The sequence below is a fragment of the Platichthys flesus genome, chromosome 10, assembly GCF_949316205.1.
Source record: "Platichthys flesus chromosome 10, fPlaFle2.1, whole genome shotgun sequence".
Taxonomy (NCBI): domain Eukaryota; kingdom Metazoa; phylum Chordata; class Actinopteri; order Pleuronectiformes; family Pleuronectidae; genus Platichthys; species Platichthys flesus.
In genome coordinates this window covers 14,403,758-14,427,581 of record NC_084954.1, presented here as the reverse complement: position 1 = coordinate 14,427,581, position 23,824 = coordinate 14,403,758, and the positions used below count along the sequence as shown (strand labels likewise).

General features: G+C 41.6%; 1 protein-coding gene across 1 annotated transcript in view; it reads right to left on the bottom strand.

Moving 5' to 3' along the window:
* Window positions 1-1,830: 1,830 nt before the first annotated feature.
* LOC133962055 (ryanodine receptor 3-like) overlaps window positions 1,831-23,824 on the bottom strand; it is a 31,138-nt gene continuing 9,144 nt past the window's right edge. The window contains exons 11-30 of the mRNA XM_062397490.1: window positions 21,182-21,398; window positions 20,546-20,680; window positions 17,671-17,774; window positions 15,564-15,647; window positions 15,008-15,167; window positions 13,293-13,440; window positions 12,461-12,663; window positions 11,466-11,640; window positions 10,869-11,077; window positions 10,582-10,781; window positions 9,808-9,874; window positions 9,576-9,736; window positions 9,307-9,472; window positions 8,400-8,486; window positions 7,490-7,716; window positions 5,937-6,744; window positions 5,366-5,566; window positions 3,820-3,922; window positions 2,023-2,154; window positions 1,831-1,859 (exon numbers count right to left, since the gene is read on the bottom strand). Of these exons, the coding sequence (XP_062253474.1) occupies window positions 1,831-1,859; window positions 2,023-2,154; window positions 3,820-3,922; window positions 5,366-5,566; window positions 5,937-6,744; window positions 7,490-7,716; window positions 8,400-8,486; window positions 9,307-9,472; window positions 9,576-9,736; window positions 9,808-9,874; window positions 10,582-10,781; window positions 10,869-11,077; window positions 11,466-11,640; window positions 12,461-12,663; window positions 13,293-13,440; window positions 15,008-15,167; window positions 15,564-15,647; window positions 17,671-17,774; window positions 20,546-20,680; window positions 21,182-21,398 (3,616 nt within the window). The remainder of the gene's footprint in view (window positions 1,860-2,022; window positions 2,155-3,819; window positions 3,923-5,365; window positions 5,567-5,936; window positions 6,745-7,489; window positions 7,717-8,399; window positions 8,487-9,306; window positions 9,473-9,575; window positions 9,737-9,807; window positions 9,875-10,581; window positions 10,782-10,868; window positions 11,078-11,465; window positions 11,641-12,460; window positions 12,664-13,292; window positions 13,441-15,007; window positions 15,168-15,563; window positions 15,648-17,670; window positions 17,775-20,545; window positions 20,681-21,181; window positions 21,399-23,824) is intronic.

Sequence of the window (23,824 nt, the reverse complement as noted above, 5' to 3'; positions counted from 1 at the left end):
CCCCCCTTGCCATTAAGGAGAAGTTGGTGCTGTTTTTTTGCATGTAAAAGTAAATTTTCTTGCTTTGAACTTTATCAACTGGTGTGTCAAAACAAATTGAATCAGGTCGGAAACATATATCATACATGTTGGTGACCTTCCTACATATAAAACCATGTGATTGATGCTAGCTGAAGATTAGCCTGAATTGCTAAGAGATGATGTTTTTTCTAAAATGGTGGCTGTGGGGTAAAGTGGGACAAATGCTGTGGCACAAGTTAAGTTTAGTCTTAAACATATTTAAGTGTTATATTACATTATATATGTTTTATTTTTAATGTCAAACACCCCTCGTAGAGAAGGAGAGTGCAGCCGCTGAGGTCATACAAGGAAAGAAGTCCTTAAGAAAAGCTGGAAGGGATAGAAATATTGATAAGACTACCCTCAAAAGATTCATAAAGAAAAAAGAGAATCAGTAGCCTGGGGTGCAGTAGCTGAGGCAAAGAGAACATTCACAGATGAGATGGAGGAGGAGCTTGCCAAACATGAAACAACTAGCTGACCAGTTCCATGACCTTGCTCCAGTTAAGTGCAGTGAACTGGCATTTGAATATGCAGAGAAAAACAATATCCCTGTCCCTGCTCATTGGACAGAAAAACAATGTGCAGGTAAGCTAGGGTGTGCAAGCAATCACATGAATCATAATAATCATAAATGTGCTTAATTGACCAATCCCCATGATTCTGTTACTAGTCCGATATTAGTTTTGGAATGTGTGGTTGTCAATCTAGCTGTCAGGATTTTAACTATTACAGCATGTGTTGTTATGGTAGTTTAAAGTGGAAAGTAGCCGGGGTAAAGTGAGACACAACACCACTTTTTTTAAAAGAATCATATTTTCACTGCCCTTTGTACTGACAACAGTCCGATCATTTCCATTGCTAGAAAACATCCTGAATTAATGGGAAATGTGTAAAATTTACTGATATATCATTTTAGCTCGCCTAGAAGGGAGCAAATGTAAAAAATGGCCCACATTACACCCCTCTCCCCTACCATGAAAGGTCATACATAAAAAAGGGAATGGTGCCATAAACGGAGACATATACTAAAACAATTAAGACTCAAACATCAAAATATCTTTTCTTAATTGAAGGTGAACAGAACAAGGTAAAGTGTTATTTTTTGACCAGTTAAGTAATAATTCGCAAGAAGAGACATGAGCAATGGTCTCACTCACGTCAGGTGGAGCTCGACATAGAAAATCGAATCAAAAATGTCCCCATTTATTCTGTTTCGGCACCACGGATATTGTGCACTGTATTGAAGTGTTTTTTGTTCCTGTGTGTGCTCGTAATTGTGTAGTTTTTGCCTCGCATGTACATGTGTCTATTTGGTTTCATCATCAAGGTTTTTTTGCTCTCATCTCCCAGAGTGGCCGAGGGAAGATTTCCCCTCCGGAGCCTCCTCTCCACCCGCCTCCTTATTACCATAATGAAATGGAAAAAAGAAATTGAAAAGGAAAGCGGACTGCCATCCGAGTCTGACCACATGAAGACAGATTGAGGCAAGACTGGGCTGTGCTACAGCAGCATTTTAATTCTCCACTCGTATTTTGGTGAGGAACAGAGGCATCAAGCACAAAAACTAGTTAAAAGAGACGGTAAACCAGTGAGTTCAGTGGTTGTGCTTTCACTGGAAAGAAACAAACGCTGGAAAAGTAGTTTCAAAAACAGGACATAACAACTTCAATGTCTTGCTCAAGGATACTTGCTTTCTGGGCGAGTTTTCGACTTTTAGATTGTGAATTAAACTCGTAGGAAGTTCATGAGTTTGCTTTTCCTCAGGTTTCACCGCTTGCTGCTGTCTTGGTACGTTGCTATGGTCACAAGACCACGCCTGGTGTGAGTTTTTCTAAACAGACTCTGAATTTGAACATGAATATTTAATCATCCTAAGGCTGTTTGGAATTTATTTACTACCCAGGACTTTACAGCATCAGCAGTACTTTCAAAATAACAAATAAAGAGGGGTTTGCTCACATGGTGCGGCTTGCTCCTTCTCCGTGGGCTCCTCCGCTTTGTGCGACTGGCCTTTAATCCTGCTCACCAGCATTAGGAGGCGACCTTTGAAAGATGTATACTTCTCGTCCTCTTCCTCCTCCATAGGGATTCCTATACAACACAAAGATACACACTGAATACAGGGAGCGTATTAAAGCAATATCTCTGCCGAGCCTGCCGTCCTGTGGGGTTAGTCGTGTCGTGTGCATACGAGGAGTCGTATGTCATAAACAGTATCTCCTGTTTGCATTGTGTTTGAAGAAAGCCACGACACACCGACACTATGCAGCACAGCTGAGACTGCCATGAGGTCAATAGTTACATGGAGGGCTGGGCAGTTCAATTATTTATTAAAACACCAAGAGGCATTGAATTATAATTCATATGGCAGGAGACAGTGGGAGAGAGGGGGAAAGGAAATCAGCAGTTCAGTTAAAGTTGAAAACAATAGCAGCTCAGGCAAAAACACACAATTGGTTCTTAGTTTCTCAATGGAAAAGGTTTTGTTTCTATCTCTAAAATCATTTCATACCTGCTGGGCCAAACCAAGGTTCATGTCTTTGATATATTGTTTACATTAGTTCTGTAACAGTCTGGCAATTTAGATTGTATTTGTCAGGCTTAATTTTGTAAGTGTTTTCTGTTTATCTGTTAGATCTCTGTTGTTTTCATGTTTGCACTCTGTGTTTCTGTTTCATGCTTTATTTTGTAGTCTCTGTTCCTTGTGTGTTGTGTCTGTCTTCACTTCCTGTCGGTGATTGTCTTCCCAGTCCTCATGTGTTTCAACTGTGTGTAATTGGCCCTGCCTTCCCTCTGTGTATATAAGTCTCTGTCCTTCCCTTTGTACTTGTAGGATTGTTCTTTCATTCTTGATGTTCTTGATGTTCCATGGTGCTGTCCTTTCCTGTGTTCCTGCCCTGTCCTGATCTCATGAGCCTCTTGTAAGCTTCCTTGTGTTTTTGTCCTTGTGTTCTTGTCTTTCCAGTTTTTCCACTTCTTTAGTGTTTATGTTTTGTGTTTGTCTAGTTAAAGCCTCTTTTTATATTAAATACTCTTTTTGTTAACTACCTCTGCTCCTCGGTCCATCTACTTCCACATTACCATGACAGAACGAACCGGCCCTTCACCTAACCGTGACAAGTTCACGTTGCAATTTAGGGAGCGAAATTAAGACTTTCGTATGAAACATGTACGTCCTGTTCTCATAACCTGGGCAGGCTCGGCCTACCAAAACTTCACATTGACTGGTTTATAGATGAGCGTGTGCCTGATGTGTTAATTCACCTTTTGTATTTGCTAAGGTTTTAAAAAAAAATACATAGACAAAAGGTAACCGTTCCGTTTGAATGGAGAAATGTACCAGTTCACTTTTTTCATTTCATTATTACTACCATTGAAGTGAACGTCCTTGTCCTTCAAACATTACAGTGTCTGAAGTGAAGACTTCAAGCAGTCCTGCGAGCTGATGTAAATTCTTCTTCTGTTGTTTAATGCTGTCTCAACTTCTTGTAATTTGTTAGTCTTCACACTGCAAACGATCAGGATCATGGTTCTGTTTGATTCAGACCAGGACCAACCCCTCTTTCGGTCAGACTCCATCTCCGTTGCACTTTTTACAACTGTTATTTTGGGTTGGACAAAAATTCAAAATCTGAAGGTCCAGCTCAAACAAGATCAGTTGGAACAACAAAATAATGTTTATGTTAAAATCGAATAATGCATGTTTCATAATCAACATAACCGATAAAGCTGCTCATCAAAGTTTTGGCATCTCACCACAGTGGAGCTGCAGCTGGTTGTGAAAAACGTAAAGCTCCTCCTGGATGCTGATTGGACACGGACAGTCCTCGCCCATACTGAAGGTCAGTAGCATGTTGATCTGCAACGTGAACACACATGAGTTCAGAAAACTGTCTCAACAAAGTAGTGAAAATTAGCCTTGTCCCATGTCTGATATTTGAAAGAAATTATAACGGTATATTCAAGAGTTATCTGAGCATGATGTGATGTCATCAAGATTCACTGAAAGAGAAAACAGCTGATTCTCCCAGAGCTCTCTCCCCAGCTGTGACCCTGGAGGGATACCGCATGTGTGTGTGCGTGCAGTTGAGTGTGCACTCTCACTGGAGCAATGACACCACAGACGAAAATGATGAATTCGCCTCCAGGCTTTGTTCAATACACTCATACACACAAAGAGAGCGCTTTCAGCTACAACTCAGGCACCGGCTCGGCTTCTCCGGGCTAAATGTGTGAATACAGTTTGCAAAAATCCAAATGAGATCTAAGGATGGGGAAGGAAATTAGCCATGTATGTGGAAAATTACACAAGTTATGTAAGGAATTATCTAGTTACATGCGTCATTTGAGGCAGCGAGCTGGCAGGCTTTTTTTGTGTTCAGTCAATTTTAGACCCGTGTGTATTTTCCTGAAATCAGCTCAGGATGATGCACAGTTCTTGGTATTTACTCTCTTCGCCTGATTACCTTTATCTCACATGAGCGTCAACAAGGCCACAGACGTGAGAGTTCACAAAGAGAATCACACGCCTATTTATAAAGCTGTTGGGGTAAAGATGCGATAGTGGAGCAGTGGGTAAAAGATTTAAATATTGCACACACAAACAAACACACACGCACGCACGCACACACACGCACGCTTTGGCTGATCAGGGATCATCTCAGGAGTGTGTGGGGGTTTGCATATGATGTTCGATTGACATCTTCATATCTTTTCAAATTGCTTTGCGGTGTCGGCAGCATTTTAAAGTGTTGTGTCATTTTCACAGCACACATGCACGGATTTGCATTGCTTCACTTAAATGAAGAATTTGGTTTATTGCTGATTTCCCCACGGAGATGCAGTGGTTAGCACTGTCACGTCACAGCAAGACAAGGGTTTGATCAGTGTCTGTTCGGATACTGTCTGCTTCCTCCTACAAAGACACGCAGATTAATTGGAGACTTATAATTGCCCACAGGCGTCTCTGTTCGTCAGCACCGCGGTGGACTGGCGACCTTTTCAAAGTGTAGCCTGCCTCTCGTCCAATGGGATTGGCTCCCCTGCAACTGTCAGGAAGCGGTACGGATAATGAGCTGGATGCTTATATCTGCCGTGACTGAAAGTTGAACATAGCATGAATTCCATATATATATATTATATATTAAATTGAAAACGTATTTGAGGTCAATGTCGCCTGTACTTTTGATCTGGGGAAGCATTAGTGAGGGACAGCGTGTATGAAATGTGTAGCGACCACAGACTGCGCAATGACTGCATGTTTCTTTAAATCCTTAAAGGGGCAGCTGCAGCCTGACCTCACCTGTTCTTGAGGGGGCGACCTGAACTCCTTGGTCTTCCTCGCCGTCACAGCGGCGGACATGTTGAGGGCCAGCATCAGCTCGTTGTAGCGGAACTTCTGGTTGTACTGCAGCTTCGAGACAAAGCTGTCGGAGAACGACACGATGGCCTCGATGCGGTGCTTCAGCTCGCAGTCGCAGAAATAGTGAAGCAGCTCGCACATCTGCGGAGCCGACAAAGGGGAGGAGACACACGACACGTGCGGTTGCATCACTGTTGCGCGGAAGAGACGCAGCTGCTACGACCGGGTCCATTAGGAATACACACTAACATTAGCTCATTTATTAAAGAGACGTTTTTACCCCAGAGATGATTTGCTCAAAATGCAGACGGAGCCATTTCATGTGTAACTAACTTCTGAATGGGTCCATTACAGTGGAGCCCTTATGGAGCATGTGATTGAGAGCACAGCTGTGTTGGTCTTTACATAGTGAATTGGCCCTTGTAGATGATGATGTTCATTGATTTGACACGTTTTGGAGATTTACCTTTCGCTGGTTTGAATTCAGGTTAAACACATCGCTGGTTATTACCTGTCGTTTGACGGGCTCCGGCAGCCTCTTCTCCAGCAGCCCTTTGATTGGCTGTTTAGCCTCTTTGGCTGCCTCCTCCTCTCCAGCCTCCACCGCCTTCTCCTCTGCCCCCTTAATTCCTTCTTTGTCTGCGGCCCCTGTGACCCCCTCCTCGTGTGTTTCCCGGAACACATTGGGGTCAACGAGCAGCAGGATCTTATGAACATCCTCACTCACCAGAACGCCCATCGTCAGCAGGGTGCTAATGAGCTTCAGGATTGGCACAAACTGGTACTCCACGCCCCCTCCCACGGGATCTCGGATGTGGTGCCCTCCGCCTTGAACGGCCTCCGTCAGCATGGAAATGGATTTCTCCTTCAGAGCGTCCAGCGGGATTTGGGGACTGTACAGATGCTGCTCCCGCTTGTTGCTGATGAAACAGGGCGGGGCAAAGTTGAGGCGTGGTTTGAGCGAGGTGCTGAGCCCCACGCCCGGCGGGAGGTGCTTTTTGGAAGCGTCGGAAAACAGACGGATGGAGCGCGTCTCGGCCGTGACGGGGATGATGAACTCGTCCTTCATCATGAGTCGGGCTTCCTTGGCGGTCTCCAGGTGGATGCTTATCAGAACATTGTAGAAGCCCTCACGTAACATGCCCGCCAGGTACTGGTTGTCGATGGTGTACAGCAGCTGGGATTGGTCCAGGTGGCTGCAGAGGGCGTGGGCCACGCGGGTGTTGCCCAGAGCGCACAGGGCACAGTAGAGCTTCAGGGTGTGGTAGTGAAACATCCTCATGTCCTCCTGCTCAGACAGCTCCATGATGTCCACGCACCTTGGGAAGGAAAGAACAAAAGTGTTTTAAAACACACTTTAATGTTGTGGACAAAATCCATTTAGCTTTGTGTATGATAATGTATGTGGCGGTGCAATAACAATAGACCTCACCAGGCTGGTATGTTGTGATGCTTTTCACTAATTAATAATCTCTTCCATCTATGAATATTAATCAATTAACCGTTTAGCAACTTTACAAAATATTCACTTAACTAGAATTGCTGCCTTAGGATTTTTAGCCTCCACCAACCAGAGCAGTTTGAGGAGGTCACTGTGACCTCTGACCTTTGAGCACTGAAATCTAATCAGTTGATCCGTCTAAATGAACATGAGACAGAAATTCCTGAAAGGCAGACTTGAGATATGTTCATATTATGTGATCTTGACCTTTGACCACCTTAATCTAATTAGTTAATTTGTGGGTCTAAGTGAACATTTGTGCCAAATCTGAAAAGATTCTCTCGAGGCGAAGAAAACGGCATTCACAAGAAATAAAAAGATTTTGTGAGGTCACCTTCACCTTTGACCTCCAAAATGTAATCAGTTCATCCTTGAGACTGAACGTTATGATTAAATTTGAAACAATTCCCTCGAGGCATTCTAGAGATGTTATGTTCACAAGAATGGGACGGAATCGCCACTGACAGCAGCCGGAGTGGAGACATAACAAAGATGTCAAATAGAAAATACACTTCACTCTGGCATTTTGATGTGATAAATAACAGAGGTCCTCTCATTTGTACCGGTTCTCCTCGGGGATGTGAACAGCCAACATCTGCAGGGGCTCCACACACTGCACCACCCAGCCGTGCCGCTCGTTCACTCTGGCCGTTTCCACCTTCAGGAAGATGTTGGGCATGCGGCTCCACAGCACCGCGTTGATGGTCTGGACGTCCAGGCGGGGCGGACATTGGGGCACCGGGTTCTTGTGTTCACTCTTAAAGATGGCCGATGACAGAGGCATGGAATTCTGGAGAGGGCGTCAGTGAATATCGGTGTTAATCCCTGTTAGCTCTGTAGACTCATTGAGCGCCACAACCTCCACACTCTTACAAACTACTTTCACTGAATAAAGAGGTAGAATCACTATCTGTCTGTAATTGTGTCAGTGCAAGTTCTCTTCTCTGGCTTAGTCATATAATCTCATCTTTCTCCTTCCAGCACAAACATGCAGAGATATTAACTTTTCAGATCTCACTCGACCCCAACAATAAAAAGAAGAGAGCACACTGTTTTACATTGAAGAATTATTCTCTTCAAACCGGATGAAAGACCTGTTATTCTTTATCATATTTTGATATTTCAAACATTCATTCTTCTTTTGATTAACTTGTATTGTCTATTCATGGTTGATTGTTTACATATTATGTATGTTTTTCTACATTAGCCTGGAGGCTTTTCTTTGTTTTTGTTGAATCGCTGGGGACCGCTGCGCACCTTGTATCCTTCCCCTGTTTTTTACATTGACAAATAAAGTGACTGAGAAGAAAGACCTTCCTGGAGCAACTACTGTGAGCAGCTCCCCTGTGGTGGACTGCATCTTAAAACATGGTCTTTGTACGAATTCGGCTCGTTTCTTGCTCAATAGTCTGATGCTACAGATAATTCTTATGCAGCGAGGTCTGTTGCGAAAGAACAACTTGAGGACTGCACCTTTATTTTAGCCAGCTCAAACTGGAAGAGGTTCGGGCTGGTGGGTCGCACAAACACAGCAGGGAAGAGCTTTGTGTTCGGCTCCACCTGCAGAGAAAAGAGCAGCAGGTACATAAAAAAGGTCCAAACAGGAAGCGCACATCAAATCCTTGAGCTGGAGAGCATGACTTGCGAAAAGCAGCTTAATGATGCTTCATGAAACCCTTCTACTTAGAGAGTGTGAGAGAGTGTGTGTGTGTGTGTGTGTGCGTGTGTGTGCGTGTGTGTATTAATGCATGATATTGCCAGTGTCGGCTGGCAGGATGACTCAGCTCTGGATGAAGCCTCTCACAGAATTTCAGTGAGGGGGGAACATAAGAAGATTGTACCCTTGGAAAAGTTGTTTAAGATTTGGCTCAGAGAGAACATCTGAACCAGCAAAACTCTGAGCCTGAAATTCCAACAAAAGATGTCAGCGCACCGTTTGGAAAGGACTCAAAATGTATTTTTCTCAAGGTCAACAAAATAAACTAAAGATGGACTAAACAACAGGGTGGACAGACATTGAGACAGGCGGTGATTGTTATAGGATACATGGAGTGAGGAAAGTATACAGTATATTAACAGATGGCAGAAGATACAGGAATGGTGAAGTGGCCAAATACCAAGCAAGCTTAAAGAAACCATCACGGAATCAAGTCTAAAATTCAAGATACTAGAAAGCATTAAAATATCTTAAATACAGTTCTTGAAGAGGTTTCTTGCTACTGCATGTTCATTCGTAGAGTTTTACAGAACACAGTTATTTACATAAAATGAGGACTGGGCGATATGACTTTAAATCAATATCAGAATTATTTCAAACTTTTACCTCGATTATGATTCACGATTATCTTATGCCCCCCCTCCCCATGTGGTCGCTCAGTACCTGGTAGGTTGTGGAAATCTCTTTGCCATTGACGGTGAACGTCACCAGGCCGGTTGCCAGGTCGATCATACAACCCACTTCCAGGTCCACGTTGCTGCGACTGGAGGTGTGAGCGGCACTGGTGACATCACCTCCCCACACCATGTAGCAGTTGCTCCTCTTCACACTGACAGAGTGGGAATAGAGCTCCTCAATCGCTTCCTCTCATACATGATGGTTGATGGCCACACATTAGCCTAACACTCATTGGAACCAAAGCGCTCTCTCACCTCTCGTGGACTCGCCCTCGCTCGTCGCCCAGGGTCACAGTCACCGATCTGTTCTTGCTGAGGTTGAAATTGTTGCTGTAGTAATGGTAGTCGGGGGTAACCCATCCAACCCACACCCCGGCAGGGTCCTGACCAGCGAAGACCCTCACTGAATGATGGTACTGTAATAGACCAGAGTTAGCCAACACTGAACACAAAAATGAACCCCACCAGCGGTAAGTAAGTACGTTACCATGGTGATGGTGCCGTAGTCCACCCGTCTGCTTTCCTCACTGTGCCTCACAGATCGCAGCGGGTACCTTTAGGAACACAGATGAAAGGCATCAGAAACCACAGTTAACAAAAGAATATACAGAATACTGTACAAGTGGATGTAGGGGATAAATAGTTCTGAAGAAACATTCCACGTTTTGCAGGTTGAAGAGAGTGTGGCCCATTCTGCATCTATTAACCTTACTTTGTAAAAGCCCATCACACACACTACACAATGTTTTTGTTGGATTTTGCCTGTAGCAGACGTAAACGCTGTGTGAACTCTTTAACTCTTGCTGATGCGTCAATGATGCTTCACAGTTTCCGGCAAGATTACCAGATCTCCAGTCGAAGAGCAGGAGATGCTTCACTCACCGGGCCTCGTCTCGTGTGTTTATGTGATTAGATGTAGTATTGTTCACCGGTTATGGGTTTCTCCTGGTGAGATATGGTGTAGTGTGTGAGCTTCTGTCAACAGTCAGTTGTGTAGCGTGAACTCACAACAACTGGACGACTCCCGTTCAAAAGACAGAAAGTTGTCTATTGTGAACTCAGCTTAAGGTTAAGAGATTTGGCCTTATCTGATTGGCTCTTCGTTATGCGTTTTTAAAATGTCTGAATAAAAGAAAACAACTTGGACCACATAAAGGTTATTTCAACTCAAACACAAACTGAACCATACTTGAACTTTAAAATGTTATAACAGTGATGTGCTCGCCGTGTGGCTTCACTTCACGGTTTTGAGCGCGGGCACCTGTGTTTCACTTTAAGCGCATCTTCCTCGTGCAAGCCGTTCATGTCGATAACAGGACTGCACTTGAAGAAGGAGTGGAACTCTACAGGCATGCTGAGGCGACAGAACACCATGTCAGCGTTACTGTTCTGAGTGCCAAACGTCTTGTGGGTCACTTTAAGACACGGCGGGCTGTCGATGGTGCCGTCAATCCTGGTCACCTGAAAAGAGTTGAGAGAGTACTTGTATTCATCTAATCACCAAATACACTATGGTTGAAATAAGCACTTCCTTGCTTTTGCCCTTACTACAATGTGGTTGTGGTCCCTCGGCACGTTGACAAAAGTTGGCAGCCGCTTGCTGAACCACATGGTGACCTCTCTGTTCATGTTGACGGCGAAGGGTTCAAACCCTTCCTGAAGGCCACACACGGTGTAGTACTTGAAGGTGCTGGCGTCTTTCCCCAGATTCATGCGACCCACCTGAGCTAAACCGAGACTACAAACCGGAATAAACCCTGTAGGAAGAACAGAGGCAGAAAAAGAAAGGGAGAGAGGGAAGAGGACAGGGAGGTTGAAAAGCCTCTAAGAACACAGACAGCAGGAGGGCAGGGTACATCAATCCAGCTTTTGTAAAAGGGCAATGTTGTGTCACATTAAATAAGGGTGATTCGTTACTGGAAGCTTATTTTGCACACACACCCCAAGCATGGTCGACCCGGGTTCCTGCTCCCTGCTCTGCATGAGAGGGCTTTATTAAGAAATAAGTGGAGGAGCTCGGGGACATGCGGCCACTTTCTCCAATCACTTTATCAGCCACCCACCTCTTGACCTTCAGCTCCTATAACTGGCTCTGTAACCATACACACAGTATACACACTTACGCACACACATCCACTTCCTCACCATCCTCCGTTTCAAAGTCAGTGAAGCAGAGTTCCGAGCCCTTGGTGGTGATGAGGATTTCACCATTTAGGGTGAAGATCATGGACTTGTCCTCCATGTTGATCATACAGCCGACCACGTCTCCAGCATGCCAGCACCGCCCAAACAAATGACTGCCCATGTTCAGACAATGGCCCTATGCACAATAAAATAAATACATTATAGGAATATAGAGAAAAACTACACATTGAGCCTTAACACTAGTTTATATAGAGGACTGAGGTTTAAGAAGTATCAGAATTAGACAAGTCAGTTCTACATGATAAAGAAAGCAATAATTAGAGCCATGTGGTCGTACGCCTCCACAAACCACTGCAGTTTCAGTCTACATTCATTTCAGACTCATATGAAGTCAACATGATCTTTGACCTTTGACCACCACAATCTCTTAATTAATGTCTTCCAAATTTGAAGGGGTTCCCTCTAAGGATTCTTAAGATAATGTGTTCCGAGGCAAAAACTTATATTGTAGGTCATTGACCTTGGTCTGTAACCTTCCATCACCAAAATTGTTTAAGTGAACATTTGTACAAATTTGAAGTCCTTGTTCCTAAAATGTTGTGTTGATAAGACTGTTTTGTGAGTTCACACCCACTTTTTACCTCTAAATCCTAATCATGTCATCCTTGAGTTGCAGTGAACATTTGGGCCTGATGTGATGAAAATCCCAATGAGTGTGTTCCTGACATATCAGACTCAAGAACATGAGGTCAGTGTGACCTTAATCTTTGACCGTCGAAATCTCATCAATTCATCCGTGAGTCAGACTGAACATTTTATCAGAATTTGAGTAGATTCCATCAAAATTTGCATTCTTAAAATATCATGTTCACAAGAACCCAACGGACAATGAGACAACCCAACAACATCATGCCTCCGCCTACTGACTGACGCTGGCGTTGAGGCATGATGGCACAAGAATATGTTGACATTACTTATAACAAAAGACAGCTTACCCTGAATCCATCAAACACGAATGCAAGCTCATCCGTGCCAAGCTCCACGTCCGGCTTACATCCGGGTCTGGCCCAGCCCACTCTCATGTCTCCTCCCGTCACCGCCTCAAATTCAAAGTACCATTTCCCCATCTTCACGGAGTACGTCCTCTCTACTCGGAAGAAGCGGACCCTGTCGATGCTGAGCCGCTCAGCCACTTGTCCTACAGCGCGGGAAGCAACGAGTCAGATCGTTGACTGTAAATTCAGGACCATCAGAAACCCCTTCCAACAATTAGGAAAACCAATAATGGAACCATTGATTGCAATTAATGTTTCTTTTGTAAGGCGATCGTTGCATAATCCGTTTCAGTATAGCGGGTGGATAGAGGGTGGGAGGAAGAATCCTTTATCTCACACTTGCAGGGATTTTCCTGCATAGAGAATTGCGAGGCAGCCACTTTCATCAAATTTCGTGCCGCCGTCGCCTCCTGACAAAATTCTACTACAGCGGAAACAACTAGTGGTCAAATTCGTCCCGGGCCAAACGCATCACTACAGCTGTTGATTACTATAACCGAAACACTTATCACCTGATCATTCATTTTAACATCTTTCTTCATAGCTGCGTGTTCAATCATAATTCAGCTTGCCTCAGACTGGGTTAAAACAACAGCATTTGTAAACAGACAAAGTATGACGCTGGAGGAGATGGTTGGGCTCAATTCGGTGGGCAGGGCGAATGACAGAAACACACAGAGGAGCAGTACCTTACCAACGGAGCTGTAACAATCATCTTATCTTCCTTTATGCAACATGTCATTTGAAAGTACTTTTCATGACTCAAACTGACCTCCTTCCTGGTCCGAGGGGTCAATGTTGTATCCGTAGCCAATTAGAGTTCGGATAGCCTCCCGCAGGCTGTCCCTGTTTGACTTCTTGGTGCGCTCATCCAGCAGAACATAGAGAACCAGGCGAGGGTTACGCTTACTCTTCAGATCCTGCAGGGAGAGGAAGTAAAGGAGGCCTTTTAATTTTTTTTGCAGCAAACCAACCCCCCCCAACCATCTCTGCTTATTTAATCAATTGTAATCCGACATGAGGGAGCCAGCTCAGTTATACAACTGTTATGTTTGCCATGACTGTGCTGTCAGTCCCACTAATTAAGAAGTTCTGTGGCCATTTATTGCTATTGGGCTATTGCTACTCATCACTTGTCTCTGTTTCCTGAGCCTATGTCCATTTCAGAGCACTCCCACTGGGGGCCAAGGTGAAAGCATGGAGTATCACGCCAATACAAGTATTAGTTAATTTAAAATCCCAGCAGGCTGTTAATTGCTCTGTAATAGCATTAACATTATTAATGGACTTCAGCGGAAACAAGGGGACATTTTTCCAAATCTCTGGTCAGTTTTGTCAGTTGGTTCTTGTCAATGATGAGCCTTGATCTACAAACTGTACAGAGGTCACGAAACACACAACATTTTTTCCAGTGTTTTAACTCTTTTTCGAAAATATATTTCTATCACTTTACTCTTTAAGCTCTTGTTTAAATGGACCAACAATCAAATAAATTGTTCTGCATTCAAAGTATTCTTATTTTATTCTCATTCTATTACAATATAAATACAAGTTAACATTTTATTGTATTGTTACGATCTGATCTTATTCTAAACTATCTACTTTTTGCTAACGTCCCTCTTTTAGTTTTCCAATTTTAAAAGTTGTGACAAATAAACATATTGAACATAATGTAATAGAAAGACAATGTTTACCCACATTATTTCTAAAAAAAAGGCAAAATCGATGAGCCTTAACTGACCTAACATTGAGAAAGAGGTTTTAAGTTGCGTTAAAAAAAAATCTTTATCTATGTAGTAAATAAGGATACAAAGTGTGACCGTATTCTTTGCCAATAAAACAACAGAAGCGCTGCAGAAATTGTGTCAAAAACTTCTTCAGCTTTCAATATTATTTATATTGAATTGAAATGCAGCAGGAGATTTCAGGGAAATGTGTTATATCCATTTTTAGTGGCATCATTAGCAGCCAACTCACACCACAATATATGTTCTACACAATATGTTCTGTGGGTTGTTGCCTTTTAGTATGTTGCTGCGTATTCGATCATGTCGTATAAATAGGAAACAGTCTGTCTGACACTGGTAAGGTAGATGTGTGGGAGGTAATTTAAAGAAACTAAATAAATTGAAAAGACATTAAAAGGCTGGAGAAAGCAGAAGGGAAAAAATATTTCTTGTTTTCTTTTCTTATCATATACAATATATACCAGTGCTGTAACAAGGTCGATTTTTAATCCCAAATTTGTAAGTATTTTACAGGATGGTTAACTGTTTTGTGTTGATGTTAAATGCATGTATCAGTTTCCCTTGTATTTATAGTTGCAAATGGCACTGCTGCTGTGATGCAAGATTCATTTCAGATGTGACAATAAAGTGTTATCATTCAATCAATAAGTCAATCCTCAATTGTACTTTAAAGTAAAGTTTAAAGCTCAGGAAACAAAAATTCAAGAAAATAATAGTTTTCATGGACACACCAGCGTACCTGCTGAATTCCGTACGTCCATCCCTGTTTGATCCGGTCCTTGGCCCACACATTGTGCGCGTTCTCTGCCAGTTTGTCCACCAGCAGCTCCTGACCTGGAGTCAGTTTGATGTCTGACAGGTCCAGAGGAGACGGCTTATAACCATTGGACATCATATAGCTACAGGAAGATAAGGATCAGGAAAAGAAAATATATTTAGATATCAACACACTAGTGCACAAGGACTATACCCACGGTTATAGCCTGATATAATTCTTTACACCAGCACAATCGTTCATACGTTTTCCTTCTTTCTTCTCATACTACTTGACATTTTGATGATCTTTGGCTGGGTTCACACACCTTTTGATTCCCTATTACATATTTCCTCTATAGCCTGGTGTTTTATATGTTTATAGTTACAGTTAAAATAAAAATCTCTTTTCTCAGGTACTGTCATTCTTTTTAGTACAATCATAGTCTCAGCTTTCTCACAAATAGTCTGAAGTGTGTAATGTTTATATGAATTCTTACACTGATGAAATGAAAAGAGTAAATATGAGCATGCACTCTTACTTCTTAGGGAGTTTTAGCTTCTTGAGCGAGTCCTCTGCATTTGGATTCACCTGAACTACTCGACAGCCCAATGCCAGCAGGGTCCTGTGGGGACGTACAGTACAGAATGTGCTTAATCCGCATCACTTTGGATTCTACCGTGCATGTAGATCCGATAGAGAAGTTGGGAGTGTTCAAATGGGGTTAAACAGTGCGTGTCCTCATTTGTCAGGAGAAAAAAGGCCGCAGAACACCCAGAGGAATGCAGTGGGTGTGAAGTGCTTTTGACAAATTCTCGTCACACCTTGCGAGAGGACAAAGTGGCAGTAAAAAGGAGTTTGATGTCACTCGGAAAAACATCAGTGTCGCGCACGTGTCCTTCCGCCACGCTAAATCAAGATTAATCACAGCAAAAACCTCAGCGTTGTCCTTTATCATTCAAAGAGAATTTATGTAAAGCAGCATTAATAGGTCTCACTGGGACCACATGTTGTGTCGGGCACAGACATGTGGAGAAGCATCGCACACTCTGAGTAGCATTTGTTATCTGGTAGAACAATGAAAATGCAAATCCAACAATTAACCTCTGTGTTCCACAAATACAGAGTATACTAGAGGCTGGGGTTTAATGCCACACTGAAATTAGATAAGCTTTTTAATTTATAGCAATAGTGCTGCATTAACCAAACAGTGGTTTCACATAACAAGGGCCACTGTTCACTGTCAGCTAAATAAAATATTAAAGTCAAAACCCGCTGCCACACACACTGTAGACAACTGTGTCCTGTCACTGCTCCTCTACTGCTGTTCAGAGTGTGAATATCCGCCTTGTGAATCTGCCAAGTTTTAACTTGAAGGCCCTTGGTGGAGCATGTACTTCCGCCAAGAAGCTCCCCTTATGAAACCACATTGAAATTCACCGGATGCTGATATTTATTTGGATCTGCCCTTATTTGTGCACACTCTCATTCAATAGAACATAAAAATGCCCGCCTACTTTTAGCACAGCTCTGATTCCAGAAGTCAATTTCTCATTCATTTTCTCCATCGACGTTTCAGAAAAACATTTTAAAAGAGTTTAAAGCTTGGAAACCAGACGAATCCTGACCATAAAACATTTGATTTGGAGCAAAAGAATATTGGAGACCAGAAAAAACAAGGTAAAGGTAAAACACTGTATATAAAATTACTTTTGAGAGGGAAGGAACTACACATCCAATAAAGCATTTTGGATGATTCCTTTCCAGTGACTTCCACCTCATTGCAATTTAACCTCGTTGGTGTCTCCTATGTACTAAATTGTGTTTTATGTTGTGTATAGTGTAGAATTCTAATGTAGTGCCATTTCCATGGTGACAGCGAGCTCCACCTATCAGAGACTTTACTACTACATCTGAGGATTGTGGGTAGTGAAGTAGTTCTCTTTGACACTGCGAATAAAACATGTTTCTCTTCAAACGCAGTTAAACATACAGAAAAAACATTGTTTCGCAACCTTGTAGCTTGTGTTAAGTATACAATCCTGCTAGCTAACAAACACCCTCAGGAGGAAACTAGCGTTAGCTCGTCTCATTTGATAAGTGCTCATAACCGGTTGTTAAAAATCAAACAGTAATTAATCCGTATGCTTCTGAATTTTGACCTCTTCCCACTGTGGAGGACCATACATGATCTAAGTTTATATAAATAAATAAATAAATGTATAAATAAATAAATACAGAAATAAATAAATAAATAAAAAAGGAAATTAAATTAATTAATACAGAAATAAATTAATAAATACGTTAATAACAATAGAAATAAATAAATAAATGTCTTAAATATATTTGCACATTTATTTATTCCCTGATTATTTATTTTACGATTTCAGTGTCCTTATGTTAATGAGAAAGGCGGGCCTAACCGCAGGATTGGTCACAGTGACCAATCCTGCATGAGACTGCGGTTAGGCCCGCCTTTACCTAATTAATTTATTTATTTATTTCTGTATTTATTTATACATTTATTTACTTATATATTTATACTTAAGTCATGTATGGTCCTCCATATCCCACACTTGCTTCATTCTTCTCTTCAAACACAAAAAGAATGTATCGTGGAGAAAGTCCATCCGTAACGCTCAACATACTTCAACGTTTCTGTCGACATCTGCAAATTGTAGTTCTTTTCCGTTTCTGGCAGCTTGGAGAAATCCACCAGGCATGGATGCTGCCGCTTATTATCATCTCTTATCTGTCAGGAAAAAGAACAGTCAGAGAAACAAAACATAGTTCAACCCTTCTCCATAGCCGTGGATGTCGCTCTCCAGTAGCTACATACACATCACATGGGAAAGTTCAACAAATATATGCAATCGACAGCCTTGTAAATTAATGTTATTGTGGACTAACAAGGGAATGGCAATGCGGTCTACGGAGAGAGGGGGCTACTGGCTGCGGTGATAAGACATTCTACTCTAGTGAACATGTTATGGAAGAGGTACAAGGGAGCATGTTTTCTTGGAGGATATAGAAAGGTGCACAACTAGAATACTAAGTGGAAAGTGTAGCTTCTCTCTCTCTCTCTCTCTCTCTCGAGGCTGCACTTTATGCCAAATAATCCCCTGGCAATGCTGCGCCGAGGAGGCGGCATGGCAATGGGGGATGTTTCCCAAGAAAACATGCAGGGCTGTGTACAGATATGCAGCTCTGTGTGTGTCTGTGTGTGTGTGTGTGTGTGTGTGTGTGTGTCCAATAAACACCAGCCAGCTCTTGTGTAAAATAGTACAAGAACTCTACGGGAAATCTCTTCTCCTGCAGTTCCTCCACGTTATATTTTCGAGTTATATTTGTGGAACAAACAACACAAAAAATGTATTTATATATAACGTGGACTAATTACACATGCTTTGTTTAATTCCCTCTGCTGTAGGAGAGCTAGTGTGAATGCTGCAGTTATTAAGCTCAATGAATGACAGCTACAGAGCACAGAAGCAGCTGCCGTGGATCCACATACATTACATTAAACACTAAAAGCACTTTTACTAACTCTTGACAAGTTCTACCCGTAGTTGACACCTTGTTAGTGCTTTGACCTCCTCAGCTTAAGTAATAAAACGTCTTGATGGTAAAAGATTCCAATATGTTATGTGGATCTTATATCTTTATGCTACATTAAAGATTCTGCTGATACACTGGAAACATACCCGTTCAAGAGCTGGTGGTGTTAATAATAGAGGGAAGATTCTTATATGTGTTGTATTATAGACGTAAGAGCTGTTTTCAATATTGTTGTTTGTGTTGTTATCTGTTCCTTTATGGGCAGAACAGGTCACTTTGGTGTTACCCTTTAGCTCATGTACAATAAACCAAGAGGCTTTTGCAGAGATAAAATGATAAATTTTTTAATTTATACATTTTTCACAAAATAAATTGCAGGTAGGTATAATATCTTTCAACTGTCAAATTGAGTAAGGTACTACTTAGCTTTCTTGCCAAGACTTAGATTAGAAAAGGGAACAATTGTCTTAGTTAAGTGAGACTAGCGGGAAAAAAAGACTTGGCTCTGTCAAAAGTACAAAAAAAAACATCTGAAGCTCGCTAATTAACACACTGTATGTGATATATTTATAAATCTGTACACACACTGACACCAACTGTAGTCTTGGCTTCATAGCGTCTTTACTTGTTGTACTATTAGACTGTATATATGAACTATATATATATGTCCCCACTTCATCACACTATCCAGAAATGAAGCCAACATTTCTGGGATATGAACGCTGCCTTCTTGGCATTGGGAGCCAGAGTCTGCGCAGCAGCAGCTCGGGGATGGAGTCGCTGTAGCAACGTCCCATTAAAACACAAACTCGACCAATTATGAGTCAGTCTCAGTTGTCAACCATGACGCATCCCCTCATTATATAGCATTGAATGACTCATTAAAACAAAACCTACTGCAAAAATTACAAATTACATGTAAGAGTACAACAGTGGGATACGATCTACCGACAACAATGGAAACCATCCTTGAAGGATCTAATTGGAGTCCTCTGTATTTGGGTCCATCCCATATTCACTTACAAGGAGGAGGCAGGGTTTATGACCTATACTGCAGCCTGCCACCAGGTGGCGATCCAGACAAAAAAGGCATCACTTTTCGGGAGCCATCACTTCGTCCATTGTTTTTATACTGTTTTTTTAAATACAGTCCATCGTTCTGCTTAGTACATTTGACAGAGCCAGGCCGACAGTCTTAATGCACATTGAGTGTTAGTTGACCAAACATTTGTTGTTCCTTTTGGTTTTGTACGGTTTAAACAATCGATCAGCAGTGTGTTAATAAGTTTGCTTTAGCGCTGCTGGTGAGGAGATTTTCTTATAACTGGACAATCATCTTTTTTCATAAGGCTTCAACAGAAAAGATGGTAACTGAGAGTTGAATGTTTTTTTTTGATAACATGTAAAAACACCTGTTTGAATTATGATGGTGGTTGTGTTTATATTTGGATGACGTACCATGTCTTTCCAGAATCTTTTAGATAATCTGTTATCTTCATTCAACAGATATAAAACTAAACGCAGACACTGAATATAGAGTTTTGCCTCTTGGTTTATTGCTTGGCTCAAATTGCCAAAACATCCTGTTCTGCACTATGGGTGAAACACTTCTTGTAATTCATGACTTACTGTATACTACGACACCAACACAATGACTCTGCTACCTACGAACAAACTTGTGATGAAGCATCTAAATGAGAGGTTATTATGATCCAACATGGAAAATGCGTGTTCTTTCCACTTACCCTCTTTTTGGAGTGAACCGCAAATTATAAAAGAGAAAGCAAGATGACGTACAGGCTTTTTGTGATGGTTAAGTTCTGACACCTCTAACGAATAATGCATTTCAACTTAAAATAGGTTTAGCAAATTTGTAACTGTGATGATTATCCTTTTACAAACAAGGCAAAATGTAGGGATTGTGCTTTTTATATTTTCGATCCAGAGTTGTAACGAGAATTGTACGAGTAAAGGAACATGCTGCATATTTCTCACCTTGCCGTACGACCAGCCGATCTCGATCTTATTCATGCCCCACAGCTCATGAATGTTCTCAGCCAGTTTGTCCCGAACCTTCTCCAAGTGAGGCGGCATCACGATCTGAGGGAACGGGTTAGGTATGATTCTGGATGTAAAAGCCAATTCCTAAATATTGAAAAATATATATTTTATAATTGTTCAAATGTTAAGGATGTCATTTACAAATAAATTACAATAGAAAATATAAATGTGATTTTTGTATTTTTTCATCCTCATGAACTGTCTGTGTATATCTTATATAAAGCATTTAGAAAAATTTGTGATTGTTGCACATATTTCATGCAATGTACATCATACAAGTTCGTTTGAATATCATGATGTAAAAAATCTATACAATTAGAAAGCAGTCGAAATGGCCTGACAGTCACATGACATGATTTAGACACTTAAAATAACAGAAAATATACGATAAATAATCATGTGTATATATATATATATATATATATATATATATGAGAGCGGAACAATATATATTATATATTGTTAGGTATTTAAACCCTTTTTTGAATGAAAATTGCAGTCGGACAGATAAAGCAAGTGTCACGTCATTGTCCCAGGTACCTGGCTGGTTTCCACGGGGGTGGGGATGAAGGAGGCCTGTGACATGAACTGGGTGGTGCCCAGCAGATCTCTGACTCCGTCCGCATCCCTCTTGTACTCTTTCACGGGCTCCACCTTCATCTTCTCTTTGGGCAGCAGAGCTTCGTAACACGGAGCGTAACTCGACGGAGGCAGGAACTTAAAGTCGCCGTGTCGACCACCCAACAGAAAACGGACCCTGAGACGATAAAATATTGGTCGTCCGTTCAAATCAATTTTACACATAAAAAATGCTGGGGGGAAAAAATGATAATTTATGGGAGAAAAAACAGTGAGTGCAAATCTGAATGATATATTTAATTATGAGTGTTAATCAGACAGCTGCTAACGAAAGAAGGATAAGAAAACCAACCTCACAGCTAAACATTGCTACTCTTCCTCCTCTAAAATCCACTTCAATCAGTTCCAGCCTCTAATGGAAACAAGTTTAGCTCTGAGACTGCAAAAAAAACCCTCGTCTGAGGCCGTCACCGTGAAGAGACTCTCCTGAGGCTGCCCAAAATAGCTGCTTGAGTAGTAGTGGTGACGCAGCCTGGACCGTTCTGACTGCAGCCCTCAATTATTGAGTAGTTAAGGTGTGAGTGGCTGTCATCTGCTGGCATGTTTATTTCCGCAGAGATGTTCACCCTGTTCACTGGGTCAGTTCCGAGTACGAGCTCAGAGTGGTAATAAGATAGCACCGACCCTATGTAAAACTGACTGTTAGTGCTGAAGAGCCGAGAGACGAGTGAAATACAGTCATTGAATTCAATTATGTTTGGTTATTAGTGCGTTAATATGAAGGACCACATTTGATGACCTGTGGATTAAATGCAAAGGACAAGATACAGGACGAAACCTTTTCTAAAAGACTGTGATTATTTTAATACTAATAATAAAGATCTTAGCTTTATTTGAATGGGTTTCTAGCCTTTGTAAATATTTACAAAATATCAAATGTGTGTGGTACTTGTGTATGTTTTTCCTTTTTTATCACTAATTAATGAATTGATAATCTAGCCTTTATACATTAGTAGATAGTTTATCTATCTAATAATTCCAGAAATCTGTCTATCAGTTACTGTGACATATCTTGAGAACAGTTTTACTTATCGGCTTCTCACTCGGTGCGTGCACTGTTACTGGCCCAGTGAAGAGCAGTTAAGAATTCGGTGCAACGTGCACGTTCACAACAACGGCCATGACAACTGACTCTCCAAATCGAGGTCCTGCTGAGTTGAGCTTCTTCAAACAGGGGAACAGCTCTTTGTGTAGCAGCAGCAGCAGCAGCAGCAGGGTTCTGCAGACTGAGTCCTGCAGCAGGTCTTTACTTCACCCCGGCTCAATTACTGCAGGATCACTTTTACAGTTCCGGAGAGAAAGCTGCTGCGTGCATTACCACAGGGCAAGAAAACAGCCCACACAAAACAGAATGGGAACTGAACTACCGCTGTGCAATTGAGCTGTAAAAATTTCATTTTATAGTTTTGTTTACTACCACCACTATATTAGTTTGGACTGCTGCAGAATTAGTTTCAATGTTATCATAATAATAATCCCTCCTAGTCATAACTTAAATCTGTGTCGAGAGCAGCATCAAAAGTGTGATGCAAACCTTGACAGAGTAAAGTTGGATGAGTTACTGTAGTTAATGTTTGAATACAAATGTAATGATATTACCCAAATGTAGTTTATGGTTGGAGAAAGCATGATTTAATAACTTTGTTCTACATGAAGTTTCTTGACATGTGACTGGTGTGATTTGTATTAAAGGGGAGTATGGTTGTCTGGGTATGGGAAGCACTGCAGTACAGCGGATTCTGGGAAAAACAAAGTAGGAGGAAATGGGGAAGAGCAGAAAAGCAGAGCAGATTGACGCAAGCGACATCCTTCACCTCTGGACTCCGGTGTCTGAGTAAAACACTGTAGAATAAAGTTTTTATTCTTTAAGTCATATATCCTGCAGAAGAACAAGGAGGCTATTAAACGTGACAGTTTGTAGGAGAGAAGAAGTGAAAGTGAGAAAAAGAACGCACAGCTGTAATTATTTTTTTTCCCCTAAAAAAATAAAACAAAGGCCAAACAGAGAAAGACAGTAAACTAACAGTTTTTTGTTGGGAAAATAAATTACATTTCTTTTCCTCCTACACATACTTAACATGACCAGATAAAAATCACCCTGGTCTCTCGTGTCAAGAGTCCAAGAGTTTCAAAGATATGAAAGCTGTTCATGCAAAGTGCTGCTTCGCTCTACAAGGTCAGAGTCAATTATGGAATCATGGGAAAACTGCTAGAGCCTGAAATTCCATTTTAAAGTCTTGTCAATCATACTATCTGCGGTCTCCAAGGCAACGGAGAAAAATATGAGGCCAGCCTGTTTCACCTGTGTCCAACTTCAAGGCCAAAGCAAACCGGTGGATTATCAGCATTTCGATGCAGGAATTTGTTATTTGTTCTTTTCCTTTAGACGATTTCCTGTTTGTCTCTTGCCTCTCTCTGTGATTACAGTATGTGTGCGGCTCATTCAGCATCAATTTCTGCTCTTCTAAAGCTGTATTCAGTCTTGAACTCTGGAGTATGTCTGCACAATAAAGTCCAGCAACAGCCACAGGGCAGGGGATTCTA